We start from the raw sequence: 22308 nt of genomic DNA, 5'->3' as shown, positions 1-22308 counted from the left end.
TTAGCTCTCAGATAGTGAGCGGTGAGTTGGAAGGTGGTGTGTGTGTGGGGGGGGGGGGGGGGGGGGGGGGGGGGGCTGGGTGGTTAAAATATCTCAGCGTACTGTCACCTAATACTACAACGTGACTGTGAACTGCAAACTCTGGTAAGAACTAAAACATCACATATTACATAATTATGCACTCTGAATGCCCTCAACAATACATCGGGTGTTTATCTGACAGATTTACTTAACGAATAAAAATATGAACAATTGAAAAGCAAGTATAAATAATCAACAGCAAAAATCTCGTTCCAAAACTGAAGCTTCCTTAAACCGCAACTCACGGCGTGTGAATGTGCATATGACTTACACAAGCACGGACACATGCACACACGTACACGCACAAGCGCACAAATTATAAATGTACAACATAGGTAAATGTATATATTCTATAAATAATCTATAAATTCTATACTGTTGAAACATCAAAGGTGTTCGATATCTTGTCATTGATCAACTGAAGATTTATTTAATCAATAGTACTTATAAAAGGATGTCCGCAGTCCTAGACTATCCCTTACATGCTGGTAGGAATCTGTACCTCTATGAGACTCTACAGGTACTGATCCGTAACCCTACACACTTCCTTTTTTATGGCAAGGCAGTCCGGTAACAGGTCCTCTATCCGTATATGAACTTTCTTGGGCTACTCTAATCAATAAAAATATTGAAAAGGTAATTGCAGAGAGAGTACAACACTCAACAAAATTCCTAATCGGTCAGTTTATATTGTATTACTATTTTGTTAATAATGCATGTATTCACACGAAATTTCACATACCGACATTTGAATAGATACTGAAGCTGAAGGACTGATGTGCCTTAAGGTAGTTCTGCACGTTTTGATAGAAATTTTTTCTACAATGTAGAATTTTATTAAACTCTGATTTTTCAAAACTTCAGAATATACATAAAAAATTCAGCAAATAAAAAAGATAGGATCGTGTGCTTGATTTTTTGCTAGACTGATCTGAAAAATTTGGACCTCACACAATATTTTATAATGGGAGTCTATGGGAAAATCATAACTTTCATAAAATATATTCGCGAATAGAATTTTTTCTACAATGTAGATTTTGATGAAACTTCTCACAGTTGTAAATAAACACATGGTCTATAATTTGGTGAAATAAAATGTACAGGTCCGTGTGTTTATTTTTGAGATATTTGACCATGATTAAAAAGATCCGGACATTTTACACTAATTTTAAGACATTAGTTTGAATATCTTAACGTGCCATATGTTTTAATATCATATTTTGACTTTAGAAATATAGCAACAGTGCCATTGTAATAAATGTACTCACAGGTTTCGATGAATTCGTAAAATGATTTTCAATTCCGTACGCCGAATCCAGGATTTATTCTACGTTTTTCGGATAAATGACATTACGCCATCACCTCCGGTTTATCAAACGTGCAGAACTACCTTAAGGCGATATTGGCATACTAGGAGAGGTATTAGCCCGAGGGATTTTACACCAGCCCTGTTTTATAACCTTTTTATTGCACATATTCTACTGTTAAAGTGAAAACGAGATTAAGATCATTTAATGTTGCACAGCGTCATTGAATGTTCATGTAATGCGCGGGAACGTCAACGTTGCCTGATTACGTTGACGTCATTTCCTTTCAAACATTTGTTTTAAGTTATGCATTCTAGGGCCGTAGTTTCTTGTGTCCGCCTTATTTAACAATGTTAAAAGAGGAAGCTAGCGAAAAATGTTAATATACCGTGCATTCTTTTGAAAAAATAAATGTTAGTTTATATATATTTGACATTCTGTCAGTGGCTGATATGGCCGGAAGTGTGCCTGATATCGATATCAGGCACACCAGCTCACACGAAAACTAATATTCGTCTCACGCTGTTCTGTAGTGGAAATATTGCGTGACTTTAATCTTTTTATAACATACGCATCTACACTTAAAATTATTATATAAATGAGTCTAAGTTGTTATTAAGCCCGAGTGAAACTGAAAATAACATTTTTAAAGTACTTTTAAACGCGACGTCATACATGAAAATGACGTCACACATCCTATATGAAATCTGAACGTCAATATGGAAAAATATTGACGTTTCAGGTTCCACTGAAAATTGTCGGAGTTTTTAAATGAGTATGTAATAAATAGAGGATATTACATGAGTTTCTTTTCATATTGAATTTATTAAACAAATTGAATCAAATAATAATAAAAGTTTAATAAATTCAATGTGGAAAGTCACAAATGAAATATTCTTTTTATCACATGTTAACTTTCCCTCTCGAAACATCAAAAATTCTTCTTTCTTTTACTATATAAACAAGTCAATTTGACCAACGTCTCTTTTCCATAAACGAAGTCGACGTCAAAGCTTTATTACACTAGTGTATTATCATTTTTATGTAATGGCTTTATTACACTCCTGCGACGTCATATATGTGATAATACCTTGTACAGACTCAGAGAGATGAAAAAAGCATTTAATACTTATTAATTTATTTCCATCCTACATTGAACGATTCAACTGTCTACTACCGAATAATCGTCTAGCGATTATGACTGACAGGCGCTGTCAGGAAACAGTGTTTGAGTAAAATGTTACGTGCAAAGTTAAAAAGATAAAAGACCCAAAGTGTAAAGTTAAAATCAGTGGATTATAGTATTTAGAGAGAGTGCGAGTCCAGCCCGCTGACAATTGTCTGCAAACTGGGACTGGACTGGATATATGTTGGTAAACTGTTCCATAGTCTGATAGTCCTTTGGGAAAAGGAATTTTCATGGTGCAATGTTTTGGACTGGGGAATTAAGAAGTTTAAATTTCGTGTCTGTGTGAGATTATGATGGTCCACTGCCACTGATTCATTTCTTATCATATAGAACATAACCAATGATGAATGATTTCTTCTTTGTTCTAGGGTCTTCCAATTTAGTTCTGATAACATATCTGAGAGGTTACTGGTATACTGGTAATCATTAAAAACATAGCGGGCTGCAGATCTTTGTACCCTTTCTACTTTATAAGTGAGATATTTTTGCCAGGGGTGCCAGACTGTGGAACAGTACTCGACCTTGGGGCGGACATAGGTTTTATAGGCCATTTCTTTAACGTGTCTGTTAGTAGTCTTTACATTCCTTTTGATGAAGCGAAGGGTATTACTGGCCTTGGATGTTTTGTTATTTATGTGATTTGACCAGGTCAAGTTATTACTTATAGTAACACCAAGATATTTTGCATGGTCAGTGGACTGAAGTTGGACATTATGTAGGGTGTAAGAATATATGACAGTATTTCTTTTACGGTACATTCTTAGAACTTCACATTTATCGGGATTAAATTCCATTGACCATTCTTTTTCCCATTTTTGTAAACAGTAGAGGTCTTGCTGTAAGCTTTCTGTGGAGTATTTGGATTTGATGGTAAGGTAGACAATGATTGAGCCGTGGGGGACCCTTATACGACAGGTAAACTTTCAAAGACTTTACCCTCAACAAGGACTTGCTGAGATCTGTTACTGAGAAATGACTTAACCCATATGGTGACCATATTATTGATATTTGTGGACTAATCTATGGTGGTCTGGTTACAAGTAGGTCAATGCCATATATCTGATTCTTACTATTTTGCGGAACAGGGTAAAACGCAGACGACATACAGACAGAGTGACTGCAGACCACAAACACAAAGAAGGGTTATCCCTTGTGCAGACCATATAGGTAAAGAAGGATATTGGAAAATGCAGACGACATATAAATAAAATAAAAATGTATGGGTTTAATTACTTATTATGGCACATTAATTATGCAAACTGTTAAAAGTTATAGCTTTTATCCTTAAGTTCAATTAAATGGGTACCTTCGAAATTAAAAAGTTTAATTGGTTCAATATTTTGCAATGTGTTTTGAAAATTACTGAAATTAATTTTTTAAAGCATTCTTTTGAAAAAGTGTTTGTTTTTTTATTTTAGGAAGGTGTTGTATAGCGTTACAAGTTAAGGTTAACCAGTGAGAAATGAAGATAACATTTCTATTTTAGAGTTAGCAGCCCAGTAAATATCAATATAGTATGCTCACACCTTAAACATTGATTTCACGAAAATAGATCCTTGGCAGAGACACCGCAGTCATTGCCCAATCAAAAATTCAAGATACACTGACGTCATATCCTGCCGGTGTAGCGCGCTCTTTCGACAAACAAAAAAACACAAAAATAATAATTACAGCCTGTCAGGTGATTGTTCAGCTATACATGTGAATGAAAAAGAACATTTTGTCATGATCTCCAGTTAATCATCCCATTCTGATAGCCAGTGTCAAATGTTGGCCATGAAATTGAAAGATTTTTATGTCTTGATCAAGTTGATGTTTTCAGACTAAACTGCGAAAAAATACGGATTCAAAGACGACTACCCTTGATTAAGATACAAAATTTTAAGTCGGTGTTACATAAATAGACAGTATATGCAAACACGTCAAGCTGACAAACGCCACGCAGGCTATTCTTAGGCTCTCCCGTAAGAATAGTGAAAAGCCCGCAAGTGGTTATTCCTATGACAGTTTTGTATTACAATACATTGTATGCCCTTTTCTCGTTATTCCGAGCCCCTAAGCCGGTTTTTCAGTGCTGGTCAGTAGAAGATTTAAGTTTCAAAAGAGTTTTTGCTATAGTTTGGTACTCCAACATCTAAACTTATAAAATCCCCATGAAGAAAAATTCTAAGGATTTTTGTAAATGAATAATCTAGGCTTTCACATGATGACCCTAACCCTCTGAAACAGCCAAATTCTTTCTCGTTAAAACCGAGTCTTGCAATCATTTGTACTAGCTCTGAAAAATTAAGGCTTTTTTGAAAAAGTTCTTTGTTAAAATTAAGACAGATATATTAATTGTGTTAGCGGACAAAAAAGTTTTAAATAAGTGCTTTCTGTTTTCTGTAAGAAGGTGTATATATTACCCCAAGATTTTAGATAAGCAATTTGGCCAAAATTTCTGTTGATTATTTCTATTTTAATGCAAGTAATTCTATTTCTTTTACTTTTGTTATTGTCATATGATTTTTTACAACATACATAAAATTTAGAAACAGGAAATAGCTGCAAGTGCAAATTTTCCAAGGCTCAGATCATGAGAAGCTTCGGATTTACGAGAAGAGGATACTGATGTCATTCAACTGATATTTTCAACCATTTGTCATAGTGTTACAATAAACAGGCTGGGCACATCTCCAATCGGGGTAATTACCTGTTCGGGGTTATTACCCGATCGGGGTATACAAGAACAATAGAAAGTACAAAGTTTTGATAACTTTTTTATTAAGAAAGTGCTAATGTCTATTTAGGTCAACTTCGTATGTTATTACGTTGACATATGATAATTTTTTTGACAGATTTTGTTGTAAAAATTCAGTTTACCATTTTTTAACATATGCAAAATGGATTAAAATGGTACAAAGCATATTTGTTATGACGATTAAAGCTGTGTAAAAATATTTATGTAGCACTTAAAGAAAAGAAATATATATAAATTTGATGCTTTTCTATTGTTCTAGTGTACGCGTCGGGGTTAATAACCGTTACGAGGTATTTACCGATTGGGAGATGTGCCAGCTGAAAAAAGCAAGTAGAATTGATGCAAACACATCAAGCTGATGTGTGACAAACGTCAAGTGATAAACTAAATTTAAAGTGCAATAAACATGTTTAAAGTGGTAAGAGATTTGTACTGATATGGAAAAATCCATGTATAACACAAATCATTGATCAATAATTATAATAACTGGTTTATTTGAAAACACTTGGTAAATGTTTTTAGTGTTTCAGTATTAATAACGTATGTATATTTTAAATTTTACATCTACATCTACATCTGTAAATTTGAACAATCGGTTTCCGATTTATTTAGAAGACAAATTTCAGTTGGATAATTATTTTACGCTTACGATAAATTCCTTAGTATATTCCGATTTATTAGAAGACAATATTCAGTTAAATAATTATTTTACACTGAGATAAATTTTGTTGTATATTTCCGATTATATTGAAGACAATTTCAGTTTAAAAAATTATTTTTACATGAAGTAATGGACTTAAGATAGCACTCTCTAAAAGTTACTTCATTTTAGGCTATTTCATTATTTCAACTGAACTATTCACCTCTGGAAAGAAAAGCATTTTAGCCTGTTCGATGTTATTCTGTACGAACGTTATGCTGATTACTTTAACAGTGTGCAACATTAACGGTAGCCGGATCGCCAATGGCTACGAAAAATCGGCTCGGGCGACAGAAAATCGGCAGACCGTAGCCCATCGGGCTATGAAATATTCTGAGGATTAAATTTACCAAAAAGATCAGTTGCTTTGAAGCTTCAAACTTCGCTCAAATCTAATCTCAAAGCGAATTCAAGTCGCCCGATTTTTTTTTGGATGCACACTCGCTAATCTCTTGACAATTTTCATAATGTGCGTTGAATACACATACACACACGCCGATAGCATAACTTAAGCTCCATCTACTTCAGGTATTTCTGAGATTTTCGCGAGAAGTGTGAAAGCGAATCAAATTATCGGTTTCACCAGAGGCAATTGTAATAGGCCAATCAGCGCCGCGGTTACGTCTTTGACACTTAGCATTTAATTGTCAAACTGCGAGTCGTTTTCTAAAGAAATTGTCAATTACATATATGCGATTAATTGGAATTATAGACACAATTATTTGGTATCCATGGTAAAAGACCGACATGTAAAGTATTAACTTCGTAAGTCTGACTTTGATGGATGAATTGATCTGAATATGTATTTCTAGGTTTGACACAGTTTTCTTTCAGTTTTATTCAAATGAAAAACTGTTCACACAAGTGGTGACTCAGTATTAATAATAAACCCCTTTTCATCCTGCATTCTTTTTTTACACCATATAGCACCAAAAAAGATTCAGCACCGTCTTGAACAGAAAACATTAACTTTAGCACTGTATAAGATAATGACTTGAAACTTAAAATGTATCTTTATCATCATCATCTGCTATAATAATAAATGAAATAAATAAATAAAATGAAATAAAAATAAAAAGAAATATAATTTGATTTTAGCAAAGTCTTTATACTTCATGTGCATGTACTTTCTTGGACTGTTTTTTCTGATATAATTTAATTCCATCAAAATAAAAGAATGTCAGTACCCAGGCCATACTTGACCTTTTACCCCTCTGAGTAGTAGGGTCTTTTTATATCAGGGGTTCCATTTGACCCGGGACCCCGGGTCCGGACCCGGGAGATTTTCAAAAGACCCTCAAAGGACCCGGCATGATACTTGCCTGTGCGTCCTTCGGGACCTGGAGGCATTTTCCTTTGATAATCCTTTCTCTTATCAATCATTTCCTTCAGTAAAACTATTTCCACGATAGACACGTGTATTCCAAAATAAACGCTCGCAGTCATGCCCTCCTGCCTTTGATCTTTTGCTAAATCCCGCCCTTTCTCCTGTAGACATGCCTCGCTGATTTTTTTATCAGCAAGGTACGTCACGGCAAGTGCACATAGGTAACAAGAATCAATGAAGTGTTGTAATTAATTGATAAAGCGTATTGATCCTGTGGACAGTCAAAAAAGGCGCCAATTATTAAATTATCGTAAGCCGCTGATTACCGAGCATGTGAAAAGTGCCCTGCAAGATTTTTTCATGCAAACCTTAAATTAGACCATTGCTTAGTGATCATACCGTAATTTCAACAAGAAACTTCACAAATTTTGATGAATTTTGAAAGCAAAAATAAGATTAGAATGTCCGTTCACGAGTCTGATTACACCCGATGTCATATGCATATTTCCAAAATTCCTTGAAAAAAACTGACTTTCAATGCAGTTTTTAGCTCGACTATTCGAAGAATAAGTAGAGCTATCCTACTCACCACGGCGTCGGCGTCGGCGTCACACCCTGGTTAAGTTTTTCGTACCAGTTCACATTTTGACAAAGTCTTTTGAGATAAAGCTTTGAAACTTTCATCACTTGTTTACCATCACCATGTCCAGTTATAGGCAAGAGTACATAACTCTGTCAAGCATTTTGACTGAATTATGGCCCCTTTTGACTTAGAAATCTTGGTTAAGTTTTTCGTACCAGTTCATATTTTGACAAAGTCTTTTGAGATAAAGCTTTGAAACTTTCAACACTTGTTTACCATCACCATGTCCAGTTATAGGCAAGAGTACATAACTCTGTCAAGCATTTTGACTGAATTATGGCCCCTTTTGACTTAGAAATCTTGGTTAAGTTTTTCGTACCAGTTCATATTTTGACAAAGTCTTTTGAGATAAAGCTTTGAAACTTTCAACACTTGTTTACCATCACCATGTCCAGTTGTAGGCAAGAGTACATAACTCCATCAAGCATTTTGACTGAATTATGGCCCCTTTTTGACTTAGAAATCTTGGTTAAGTTTTTCGTACCAGTCCACATTTTGACAAAGTCTTTTGAGATAAAGCTTTGAAACTTTCAACACTTGTTTACCATCACAATATCCAGTTGTAGGCAAGAGTACATAACTCCATCAAGCATTTTGACTGAATTATGGCCCCTTTTGACTAAGAAATCTTGGTTAAGTTTTTCGTACCAGTTTATATTTTGTGTAAAGTGTTTGACATATGGCTTTGAAACTTTTATATCTTGTTCAGGATAATAGTCTCTATCAATAGGCAAGAGTACGTAACTTTCTCCTCTTTTTTGGCTGAATTATGGCCCTTTTTGAACTTGGAAACTGGTTCTGTTTTGTATATGTCCATGTTTTGTCAAGACTATTTGACATATGTCTTTTAAACTTTAAACACTTGTTTATCATTATGATTTCCATCTCTAGGCAAGAGTACATAACTCTGACAACTATTTTGACTGAATTATGGCCCTTTTTGGACTTTCAAATTTGTTCAGTTTTTCTTACAAGTCAGCGTTTTGTCAAAACTATTTGAACTGTGGCTTTGAAACTTTTAACACTAGTTTATCAACATGATTTCCATCTGTAGGCAAGAGTACATAACTCTGTCAACTATTTTGACTGAATTATGGCCCCTTTTGGACTTGGAAATTAGTTAAATTTTTCATATAAGTCCATGTTTTGCCTAACATATAACTTAACATATTTGCCATCATGGTCACACATTGCCATTTAGTGCAAGACTAATCGAAATCCACAAATACAGGAACATTTTTTGTTTAATCCATTTTTTTGTTTAGTCTGAAAATCTATGGAAATATTTTGACCCCATTCTTCAATCAATTCTTCGAATAGTCGAGCGCGCTGTCATCCGACAGCTCTTGTTAATGATAAGTAGTATAATTATTTGAGGAACTATCTCTCATTCAGCTTAGTTTGCCAAGTAAACTGAGCAAAAACTACTTTCCGGTGACATTCCGAAAGTGTACCAGTATCCGGATAGTACATTTTGGATACATTTTTATATAGTGTTATAGCACTGTTCTGTTATTAAAAATTAAATGAAACATAGAAGAAAAACCTAATCAAAATAACATGAATTTTGATAAATATTAGTTTACAATATATGACCTGAAACTGACATTTTTATTATGCTGTAACATGATCTTAGGTTTATTGTTTTCTTAGGTAAAGATCTACGTATTACTAAAAAAAATACAGTCAATTATATGGACGTGTTGGGACAGGACTCCTGTATTTTGGAAAAGGACCCTTCAAAATTTGGGCCCAAGGGTCCTGGGACTCTTGGGTTTTCAGGTCTAGTGGAACCCCTGTTATATCTTGGTGTATCTTCCTTATAATTTAAAGAAGAGGTCTCTTATTGAGACATAAATTCATTTTACTGTCAAATAGCTGAATAGTGGAGCCCGCTGTCTTACGGACAGCTCTTGTTTTCCTACCTGATTCATGTATTGCAACATGACACAGACCTGTCCCTATCTCAGAGCATGGTAACGCTAATGGGTCAAAGGTCATGTCCCATCTTTTATGGAGCTTTTTTTTTAATTGGCCGAAATGACTTAATGAGTTATTTAGGCTGTGTGTCAATAAATAACAGGCTCGACATTGGTGCCCTCTGGGCATCAACCTTCTAGTTATTAGATTGGGGTATGTCGTTGGTCGCGCGGGCGGCGGCATCAAACTGGTGTTTCCGGTCAATAACTTTTGTTTCGGTAAAGATATTTGAATAAAACTTGGTATGTATGTAGCTTATATAAAGACAAAGGCTGGGATTGATTTTGGGGTTTCTGGGGTCAAGGTCAAGGTCACTGAAACTTAAAATAGAAAAAGGGTTTCCGGTCAATAACTTAGGAATGAGCTATCATGATGAAACTTGGTGTATAGAAAACTTATATAAATTTGTAGCTTGGGATTGATTTTGGGGTTTCTGGGGTCAAGGTCATTGTTACTAAAAATAGGGTTAGGGTTTAGGGTTAGGGTTGTGCTTTAAAGTGGTGCACTGTGATTCAGTATACTTTTTTATTCTTATGAAAAGTGTTGAAAACCTGGTTTTGTGGCATTGCCGCGTTTCTTGTTTTGATTTCTTAGACTTACTTATATTGTTTCTTCATAGAATCCATTACACGGTACACACCTACTGCCTCCAAACGGCTCTCAATATCTATCGTACCTCCTGCCACAAGCAGAATTTTTAGCACATTTTTACACAAATGTACCCCGGATACCGTATTTTACCTAAGTCTTGGGACAGCATAAAATAATTATATTTTTCACTGTCCCAAGACTTATTTCCCAAAAAAATAATTATTTTGAAAAGTGTCCCAAAAATATGGACACAATAATCATCATCGGGTAACATCCCCCACCCACCCGTGTTGAAAGCGAAAAAAAAAAACTTAACCGATTAATGGTAATTATTCTGTTGATAAACAAAGTAATTGGCCTTATTTTCATCATTAATTAACACCCCCTCAAAGAGCTAAAAGAAGTGTGTCGGTATCATGACATTAGAAGTGGAGATCAAAGCGGTATAGTTTCCCTGAGATTTTCATGGCATTACGTCATGTTTTCGCGCCATGTTGCACATCACTGTTTGATCGTACCGCCTCATTTCTTAAGTGGTGAGAGGTAGATCTAGTGTTGTTACAATCAGTAAAAAAAAACTTCTTTTTAATTTGTTAAAGTGAATGTACAATATCCCATATAAACTGACAGGTAAACGTGTCAAACTATAATAGTGGATATCTTACCTCTGTGACCTATTTGCCCTCGAGGAAATTACAAAATGGTTTGAGAAGAATATCTTATATAAAGTGTCGTGTCAAAAAATACATGTACATGTACAAAGATTCATTCATAACTTCTTAAAAATATTATTGTTTTTGTTTTATAACCGCATTTTCTATTTACGTTCATGAGGTCACGTAACAGAAATCTGTTTGCCAAAAATCGTTTTACTTCATATTTTTAAATTGCTGCCGCCTTTTCATTACTTAAGATTTTTCTGTTCTGTTTTTTGTACTTTCTGGTCAAAAGTCTGCATTTTATGCCCATAGTTTGTATCATTTATTTACTTTTAGAAAGAAATTAGTATTTAGGATCGCGCTGTTTGAAATTGTGCAAGTAATTTTATGAAAATTCAACCGTTTTTATAGAATTTTGCCAACATTTCTGTCGATACCTTTTTAAAATCGTTACAGAATTCAAACTATATTACTTCTCAATCGGTGTTGAAAATCTGAAGCGATAAAATCAAAAAATGTATGCGTGACGCGCGTTTTTTTATATACGTGTCGATGAACAAAAGTAACGGCGTTGTAAGTTAGACATTACGATAGGTCGCACGTGCTCGTGGAATGGAAAATTACCGGCATGGCGTTTTGATATCTGTACGATTCGCGGGTAAATTCCAGTCAGTGGTAAATAAAAATAAATAACGGAAAATGGACATCTTGGCTGCAGCAAAAAAAAACAAAAAAACAATACAACACTTCACTGATATGGTAAAAAAACACTTTACTAGTAAAAACATGACACGAAAATGTTAAAAAAAATAGTCTTTGGTTCTTATAATTATTTGGTATTTTGATCGATACAACACCAGTGTTCGCGTTTACAGCGTAAAAATATCTAAATACGCAACGAATTTGGTTGGTACGCAAATTTTTCAAGACCATTGCGTACATGGGACGCAAATTAAAAACGGAACTGAATGTTTTAATTTAAAGACAACAAATACTAATCACGATGTCGGAATCCTGTAGTCATTCAGTGACGTATTCAGACTGGTTTAGCGTATTGATCAAAATCTCTACTTATCGAAGTTATCGATGTAAATTATATGGAAACAGTCCAGGTACTTCTTGCATTGCAAATCGAAAGTAAGATGGAGTCTCCGGCGAACGCGAACACTGGTTTTATTTCTCAAAGCAGGGCTTTAGCTAGGGGTCGACATGAGTGAAATTCAAGTCGCCCAATTTTTGTTATTCATCCACTAACAGCCTATTGTGGTACAGCCTGTTGACACTTTACTCGAATACACATGGCATAATTTCGCCTCTGTCTCCCGATAAAGAGAAGTTCAAAAGCAATTATAATGCACCTTTGATTTGATAAACTAACAGAAGGGATTTAGAGCGCTCTATATTACATTAACTTGTACATTCTCCTTTGACTTTTCAAAAAAAAATTTTCTTGAGTAATTTCCTTAAATGCGTGTAATTTGAATCATTTTACTCCGAACTTAGAAACATATCACTGACACTGTCTGTGACGAAAATAACTTTACTGAAATTTACACAAATTTCTGACAACTGCTGCAGAAACTGGGTTTCTCTAATATTTTTATACCTCTTATCAGAACTAGAATGCATTTATGAAGTTAAAGAAGAGGTGTTATTTATTGTAAAAATTGAACATTTGTCAGTATTGTAGCCGCAAAACCTGGGACTCAACCATATTTGGCTAGGACTCAACATTTTTGGGAGTACTGAGTCCCAGGGACTCAGTGAAATTTTCAGAAAACGCGAACACTGAACACTATACAATGTATAATAACGGTATTTGGGTTACACCTTGAATCAGTACACAACCTTAGTCCCAACACTAAGGAACGAAAAATATGCTGAGAAAATACATGTCCAAAAACTTAGGGTCAAGAAAAATAATTATTTTTCCACATTTTAGGGGTGTCCCAAGATTTAGGGTGTCCCAAGACTTAGGTAAAATACGGTAATATATTGAAAATATGTTTTATTCAGATATAGTCGAGTGTGCTGTCCTTTGTACAGCTCTTTGTTAGTTCTGTGCCTGTTCTGCAAAAAATTTTAACGAAAGGCAAAATGAGTCCATTTTGACCTCATGTTTGCCATGAAACTAAATGATTTGAGGAGGCATTGCACTGCAATGCATGTATGCTGTAGAATAGGGCTGCATGCAGCAGAAAAATCAGCTACAAGTTTCCAATACTTTGGTCTCATCTGCTAGTAGACAGCCTGCGTGAATCATCATTGAGCCTGCCCGTTTTCTTGTACAGTTGTGAAGCTTATTGTTAGAACAGCTAAGAATATTACTTTGGTCTAGTAGATCAAATAACTTTTATTTGTTTTGTGCTGTTATTACTAACTGATAAGAAAACTGAACAAAAAGCAGTGTTTTGTAAAAAAAGTTTTCTTCATTGATGGATTTGTTTTTGTGGTAAGTGATGTGCCAACCGATGATGACCAATTTGTAATTCATTTACTGTTAAATTCTAGAAAGAGTCCCAGTATATTTTTGCATGAATTGGAACTGCATAAATATGGAACTGACTGTAAAGGGTAATTAAATGTCATAGTGGATAGCTTGAAATTATTGTGCAGAAGTGATTGTTTTCTCGTTTCAGAGAGCAGGAGTGGTGAAGTAATACCAGAGTGAACTGTAGTTTGGGATTTTGTTCTGTGCCTGCAAAGAAAAATCGGATAATTCAAACAAAATGTCACAAGGTAAATTATTGTGCTTAGATATTTGATATATTCATCTTTCAAAAAAAAAATGATGAAGAGAATCTAATCGAAAATATGTTTTTTTTTTGGACAACATGTTAAAATGATATTCTGTATATTATACAACTATATATTTCTGGATTATTTTACACAGAGTATAGTTTAGTTAAGAACTTAAGACTGGTTTTCTGTGTTTCTTGACTAATTCTTTTTATTCCCCAACTAAGGCTTTTGCCATATTTGAGAAGTGGTATGGGATGTCTGAATAATACCTAAAAATTCTCATGAAATGTTAACTACAGTACTTCTGTTTATCTTAGGTCGTGCAGAATGATAGTTACCAGTTTATGTTACATGACAGCATTTTTACACACCCAAATGGACATACTTTGACATGATTTAATTTCGTAGGCACGAAATTTGTAGTTTTGTTCCAAGTGGCACTTATATAGGGATATACATTTTTTTATGTATTATTATGTTTGAAGATTACATCAATGGGAAATATAATTTTTGTTCATTTGGATTAACTTTCGTGGACTGACACAACGGCAAAATCTATGAAATTTAGTCCACTGTAAATATTAATGATTTTACAGTACTTGTAGTTTGATGGCGCAGATCATCTCTATCTGTTAGCAATTTTGTTTCCATTCATTAACTTCGAGACTGCATTGACCTATTAACCTCGAACTTGATATGCACTTTACTTATGGGCAGGGCATTTTGAAGGCATTTATGCTCAAAGGTCAGGGTCTCACTGACTTGTAGTACAAAAACCATTTCAAACCCGCCTGCTTAGCTCAGTAGGTAGAGCGTTTGTCTACGGATTGCGGGGTCGTGAGTTCGATCCTCGGGCAGGGCGTATGTTCTCTGTGACTATTTGATAAACAACATTGTGTCTGAAATCATTAGTCCTCCACCTCTGTTTCATGTGGGGAAGTTGGCAGTTACTTGCGGAGAACAGGTTTGTACTGGTACAGAATCCAGGAACACTGGTTAGGTTAAGCCCGCCCGCTTAGCTCAGTAGGAAAGAGCGTCGGTCTACGGATCGCGGGGTTGTGAGTTCGATCCTAGGGCGGGGCGTATGTTGATAAATGACATTGTGTCTGAAATCATTAGTCCTCCACCTCTGATTCATGTGGGGAAGTTGGCAGTTACTTGCGGAGAACAGGTTTGTACTGGTACAGAATCCAGGAACACTGGTTAGGTTAACTGCCCGCTGTTATATAACTGAAATACTGTTGAAAAACGGCGTTAAACCCAAAACAAACAAACTGGTTAGGTTAACTGCCCGCCGTTACATGACTGATATACTGTTGAAAAATGGTAACAAAAACAAACAAACAAAAACCATTTCAGGTGTGTTGAAGTTCAAGATTATATTGACAACAGGGGTCACGCTGTCGATCGCCACTTGAGCCATTTGCGACAAAAAATTAAATGTGGCTCCGAAATTTTCTAATTGGCGAAAATGGCCCGAAGCTATGTCTGTCTGCAAAACTACAAAAAGGTGTGAAAAATCGATAATCTGTGTAGACACAACATCCGTTATTGAAAGGGAGGGAGTCAGTTTCCAAATTTTTTATTTGATCAGGCAGTTTTTATGGGCAGTCAGCCGTTAGACAAATTTTCTATGATTGCCGAGGGTTAGTTTGGGCAAAAACATATAAAAATGCTTTAGACATGCAGAAATTGTAAGTATTGAATAGCTATGATGATAGAAAAGCAATAAAACATAGGTATTTTAACAAATATTTAATTCTAACTTACGTTTTCCGAATTTGTCACCCGTTTTCGCGACCGTGATTTTCGGATATTTCTGTCATTTCTGACGAGATTTTTTAGTGCAATCTTAATAAAAAGCCAATAAAAAGTCTACATTTAAGAAAAATATGACAACTGTTGCAAAAGGAGCTCTTTTTTTGAAGTATTTTTCGAGAATAAAACATGAGAAGGCATTGAACCCTACCCACTTATAGGCAATGTGCAAAAAAAGACTGTTTTTATGCCCCCGAAGGGAGGCATATAGTTTTTGAACCGTCTGTCTGTCTGTCGGTCTGTCCACAATTTTCGTGTCCGGTCCATATCTTTCTTTGTCATCGATGGATGGATTTTCAAATAACTTGGCATAAATGTGTACCACAGTAAGACGACGTGCAGTGCACAAGACCCAGGTCCATAGCTCAAAGGTCAAGGTCACACTTAGACGTTAAAGGATAGTGCATTGATGGGCGTGTCCGGTCCATATCTTTGTCATCGATGGATGGATTTTCAAATAACTTGGCATGAATGTGTACCACAGTAAGACGACGTGCAGTGTGCAAGACCCAGGTCTGTAGCTCAAAGGTCAAGGTCACACTTAGACGTTAAAGGATAGTGCATTGATGGGCGTGTCCGGTCCATATCTTTGTCATCGATGGATGGATTTTCAAATAACTTGGCATGAATGTGTACCACAGTAAGACGACGTGCAGTGCGCAAGACCCAGGTCCGTTGCTCAAAGGTCAAGGTCACACTTAGACGTTAAAGGATAGTGCATTGATGGGCGTGTCCGGTCCATTTCTTTGTCATCGATGTATGGATTTTCAAATAACTTGGCATTAATGTGTACCACAGTAAGACGACGTGTCCTGCGCAAGACTCAGGTTCGTAGCTCAAAGGTCAAGGTCACACTTAGATGTTAAAGGATAGTGCATTGATGGGCGTGTCCGGTCCATATCTTTGTCATCGACGGATGGATTTTCAAATAACTTGGCATGAATGTGTACCACAATAAGACGACGTGTCACACGCAAGACCCAGGTTCGTAGCTAAAAGGTCAAGGTCACACTTAGACGTTAAAGATCATTTTTCATGATAGTGCATTGATGGGCATGTCCGGTCCATATCTTTGTCATTCATGCATGGATTTTAAAATAACTATACATGAATGTGTGACACAGTAAGACAATGTGTCGCGCGCAAGACCCAGCTCCATAGGTCAAAGGTCCTAAACTCTAACATCGGCCATAACTATTCATTCAAAGTGCCATCGGGGGCATGTGTCATCCTACGGAGACAGCTCTTGTTTCTTTAAACATTCTTTTTTTTTTTTTTTTGACATCTTTATTTTAAATGTGATTTTCAGAATTTTTTTTATTACATGTAAATGGCAGATGTTTATAAAAATGATAATTTGAGAAAGAAAAATTGATTTTTTAATTGTAGTTTATTAATTTGTAGGGTTACTAAGAAATATGAAATAACTACATTAATTTCTTGAGTAGTATGAGTACTTTGGTACATATAATGTAGTCCTACAAGAACGTCAATGCTAGCTATGTGCTTTGCCGTTGTTGGCCTCATAATTTTATCTTCGGAAAAAGCAGTGGCTCAGAGAAAAAAATTCCCAGTGTGACCCCTGGACAATTAGTTTTAAAAAAAAAGAACATTCACTTTGGGCCCCTCTTAAGTTGGAGGTTGCTTAGTCAAAGGTAATAGTCACTGAGCGAAGTGATCAGATGGACATATTATATGTCAGTGCTGATCATCCATCTGTTTTTAGTTTACCCACACATTGTTTTGAAGTATAATATCATTTTCAAACTTGCGGCACATTGCATTAAGGCATATTACCGGTATGCTCCACAGAGTGGTGTTTCAATAAAAATATTGTCTTTGATTCATCATGCATGTCCCAAGCTAACAAAGTAAACATTTGATTTAATTATTTTGATTTATTCTGAAATTTTCCGCCCTGCAAAACACTGATTCTCGGAACATTATAGTAAGGTGATCCTACCTAAGCAATTTAGATTCCAGTTTTAATAGGGCAAGACAACAGATTTGGGCTAACAAACATGTATATGTAAAAAATGTGCCCAGACAATGTTAAAAATTTTGTCTGCCAATTACAGTGAAGCCAAATGTAAAAAGAAATCTGAAGAAGCAAAAATGATGCATTTTTACCAGCATGGTGCAAACTTCAACTCTGGCTTCATTTTTCAGTGCATTGTTACTTTTGTCAAGACTCGCTTATTGCTGAAAACCGTAATGGCATTGATCTGGATATGACAGTTTGAGAATTATTTTAACACTTGTTGAATTTCTGAATACTCAGTCTGAGGATTTTAACTGGGCTGGTTGAAATTCGCTCTAGCTTGTAAATTACACTTTCAGTGGTAGTGAAATTAGTTACAGTCTGACTTGTCCAACTTTTCCAAGAGCCCATACGTACTAGTAGAATTTCACCATATTTGACTTAAATAAATAATCATACAGTCAAGTAGAAAATAGCTCTCCTGAAGACTTTGCTGCCCTTGCCTTTAACCTAAAGCCTTACCTGGAAATCTGTAAAGTCATTTAGGAATTTACTATACAATGTTAGGAAGGGGATGTATACCAAATGTTAAAATTTTAATGTTAAGCATCAAGCTTCAATATTGGGAGAATAAAAGGAAGGATACTGAACTACCCATGCTCTATTTGGCCATTGCATTCAGGTAAGCTTCTCATTTTTAGCTCACCTGAGCCAAAGGCTCATGGTGAGCTTTTGTGACCGGTCAATGTCCATCGTGTGTCGTGTGTCCGTCAACATTTTCTAAAAAAATCTTCTTGAAAACCACTGAGCAGAATTTCACTAAACTTCACAGGAATGATCCTTGGGTGGCCTTCTTTCAAAATTTTTCAAAGAATTGAATTCCATGCAGAACTCTGGTTGCCATGGCAACCGAAAGGAAAAACTTCAAAAATCTTCTTGACCAAAACCACAGGGCCTATGGCTTTGATATCTGGTGTAGCATCATCTAGTGGTTCTCTGCCAAGGTTGTTCAAATTATCCCTGAAGGGTTAAATATGGCCCCGCCCAGGGGGTCACATTGTTTATATAGACTTATATAGGGAAAACTTTGAAAATCTTCTTGTACAAAATCACACGGCCTAGGGCTTTGATATTTGGTATGTAGCATCATGTAGTGGTCCTCTACTAAGATTGTTCAAATTATCCCCCTAGGGTCAAATATGGCCCCCACCCCGGGGGTCCCAAGTTTTACATAGACTTACATAGGAAAAAAAGTTTAAAAATCTCGTCTGAAACCACAAGACGTAAGCCTTTGATATTTTGTTTGTAACATTGCAGGGCACTAGACAACTTTTGGGGACAGATACCCATACCCTCAGGAAGGGGAATTTTTCGACATTTTAAGACGAAAAGGGAAAGTTTAAGCTATGTATATGTAACTACTTTTCACACTTATTAATACTGTTTTCAGTCATTCCTAACTGATGTGACTATATTGCAACAGTAATCTTCCTTAGAGGCACTATATAATATTAAAAGAAAGGGTTCATATCTATTTGTGTCAAACAACCTATCATCAGGGGAATTTTCTTTTGAGAAAGGGGAAAAAAACATATTATTAGGAGGGGAATGGTACCCATATTCGGCTCCAAAAATGGCCAAACGAGTGCACTGCATTGTCTTATGATCCTCAACCAAAATTGTTAAAATTTTACCCCTGGGGTGAAAAGAGGCCCTGCAAAGGGGATTCCATGTTTTATATAGACTTATATAGGAAAAAACTTTAAAAATCTTCTTGTCTGAAACCACACAACCTAGGCTTTTGATATTTGGTATGATGCATTGCCTAGTAGTTCTCTACCAAAATTGTTCAAATTATGCTCCTGGAGTTAAAAGAGGCCCTGCCCCAGAGTCACTTAATTATTATATGAGTTATATAGGAAAAAATACTTAAAAAATAAGCTGATCCTATTTCCAAGATTGTTTAATTATAATTACCTGATGACCATTTAGTAATATGATGTCACTTGACTATGACCTTGACCCGCTGACCTACTTTTTTGTTTTTTAAGATACAGCCTTGAAATTCGGATGACATACACACTTTTGCACACCGATCGTAAAACAGTCTTCATTGGCTTTCTTAATATTTTTGCATCAGTTTGACATTTGAAACATGTAGCTCATATTACTCAGGTGAGCGATCCAGGGTCATCATGACCCTCTTTTATCTTTTATCAACCCACACTGAAAGTTGGAATGCATTTGAATATTGCAACTGAATACTGTCAGCTCAAGTTAGAAGAGGTAGTACATGTATTGAATTCATTAACAAAGCAAATTTTTGTCAGAGAGCTGTGTTTCATTCGTAATGTGCCCAGCTTATGTATCTTCCAATATTTCTGCTGAATCAGCTTTTCGTGTTTTGTCACAAACTTAATAATTTTAACCTTATAATGTGCCCAGACAATGTCAAGAATTTTGTCTGCCAATTCCAATAGAAATAGTACTTAATCGACTAATCATAGCAGAAAATTTATATCAAGACTTCATTCCATTTCATTGTGATGTTTCAGTTTTGGATTCCCGCACTGCCATATATACCAGTATCATCTTCTTAAAACTACCGTATAACCCCGTATTAACCCCCGCCCCCCATGTTTTTTGGGGAAAATAAAAAAATCTTACCTTCAAAAATTGGTCCTAGATCCAACACAATAATATCCAGACAACAATTCCATAACAGTACAAATGAATTTCAAAAAAAACCCACACTTCATTAACACAAACTTTTAAACACGTCAACAGGCATGGCACAAATAAATCTACTGTGTGTAAGTACTGAATATGCTACGTGCAGGTAAATCCACATAAACATCTGGGCCATAAACGCTACAGTATTGATCGAATTTAACTCGGATCACGTCACTCCGCGCGCGACTTTACACAGATTCCCAGTACGATGACGTATCGGGTTAATATGTCAGTGCATGAATTGGGATGAATAGGGGGGCGTTTATGAGTTACTGACATTGTTTGGATCAAATTTTTCGTAAAATGCATCGCCCCCGGGGGCGTTTAAACGGGGTTATACGGTATGCTATATTGGGTTGAATGTTTCATACACCAAGATGATGTTCAAAACCCATGATTGTCTCAGTTGTGCCAGGCAAAGGTCAGAAGTGAAGATTAAATTATATTTTGGCTTTTAAATTTTTGATCCATAGTTTCTAAACACTTTGCAGAATATTCATATAACATTGAAAGGTAGCCTTATCTAATTTATGAGTAAAACCAGTGTTTTGATTGCACTACCTCAAGGTGAATATCACAAATTTTTATGAAGAATAAATGTCGGATTTCTGTCTGCTCCATATGTTCTAAACCCCTGAACTCAAGATCACATGTAGAACCAGTGGTCTTACTGTGCTTGTCAAAGGTGAAGGTCTCAACTGAGAGACAAACCTTAGAACCTTGGATTTTGTTTCCAGTTTGAAACCCTTCAAAAGGTATTCATGAAACACAAGTTGGATGTTTGTCTAATCAAGGCATTTCATCCTTACAGGCATGTTTTCTCCAAAATTAGATTGCCTTTATGTATATATGTATCTCAGTTCCCAGTAATGGGAATGGATTGAACTAATGGGAATGGATTGAAACTTCACACACTTGTTCACTCTGATGATCTTACATGCAGTGCATAGTTTCCATAACTCATGTTTACTATGTATATTTTCCAAATTATGCCCCTTTTTGACGTATATATACATTTAGTTGAAAAGGCTTTTGAATAGTCGAGCATTGCTGTCCAAAAAGGATCACTCTGGAGTTAGAAACATATGATAAAAATAAATTAAGATTGGAATGGTTAAAGGAACGGGGATTTCTGTTGGAAATGAATGTGGCAAATGGTTGAAGAAACCAGATCTTTGGGAAACATGTTAAGCTTCAAATTCATGGAGAAAAATCAGTAAAAGGGCTTTCTATTGACAAAAAACATAAATAACTTTGTAGTTGAGGGGTTGAATTTGCCCCCAAGACCTACCAGGGCTATGCATGTGGTCCTGGTTTTTCCATTTTACCAACTTCCACCCATGACTTGGTGTTTATGAGGAAAGAATTTTAAGTGTATTGATAGGTTTAATTGTGACAGGTGTACATAATGTGTTTTCTAGGTGAACATTTTTTCCGCATTTTGCATGAAAATAACAGGAAACTTCATGTTTGAAAGTACAGATATCTGTTCCAAAAAGTCAGCTAGTCTCCGATCCCTGAAGTATTTAGCAAGCATTCTCTAGGAGGTTCAAACTGAACAAAATTTTTAAGTTATTTTTAATGTCAAATCAAGCCTCCTCAGTTGAACTACACACATGCTCCATGTCCGTTTTGCAGATCACTTTTGTACCATTGTAGCAGTACTTGGTGCTAAGTGCATATATATAATTTCAGAAAAATGAAATTCAAGTAAATAATTGAAATTGGAAATATATCTTCCTTGTCATTTATTTCTGAATATTTCTCCATTTTAGCACATTATATAATCATGACAGTATTGATTTTAAGTACCAGTG

At 35.6% G+C, this 22308-nt stretch overlaps 1 protein-coding gene across 6 annotated transcripts in view; it reads left to right on the top strand.

Moving 5' to 3' along the window:
* LOC123524894 (stathmin-like) overlaps positions 1 to 22308 on the top strand; it is an 81416-nt gene that overhangs the window by 34345 nt on the left and 24763 nt on the right. For 2 of the 6 annotated variants that reach the window (XM_053538465.1, XM_053538463.1), the window contains exons 1-2: positions 4142 to 4258; positions 13857 to 13956. In XM_053538465.1, the coding sequence (XP_053394440.1) occupies positions 13947 to 13956 (10 nt within the window). In that variant the 5' untranslated portion in view covers positions 4142 to 4258; positions 13857 to 13946. Of the gene's footprint in view, positions 1 to 4141; positions 4259 to 13511; positions 13670 to 13856; positions 13957 to 22308 lie in introns of those variants that run through there. The other 4 variants (XM_053538467.1, XM_053538464.1, XM_053538462.1 and 1 more) reach the window with 3 other exon arrangements.

The sequence above is a fragment of the Mercenaria mercenaria genome, chromosome 3 (assembly GCF_021730395.1).
Source record: "Mercenaria mercenaria strain notata chromosome 3, MADL_Memer_1, whole genome shotgun sequence".
In the NCBI taxonomy this organism is placed as follows: Eukaryota; Metazoa; Mollusca; class Bivalvia; order Venerida; family Veneridae; genus Mercenaria; species Mercenaria mercenaria.
Note: the sequence above shows the minus strand (reverse complement) of the source record. Positions and strands in the feature narration are given on the sequence as shown.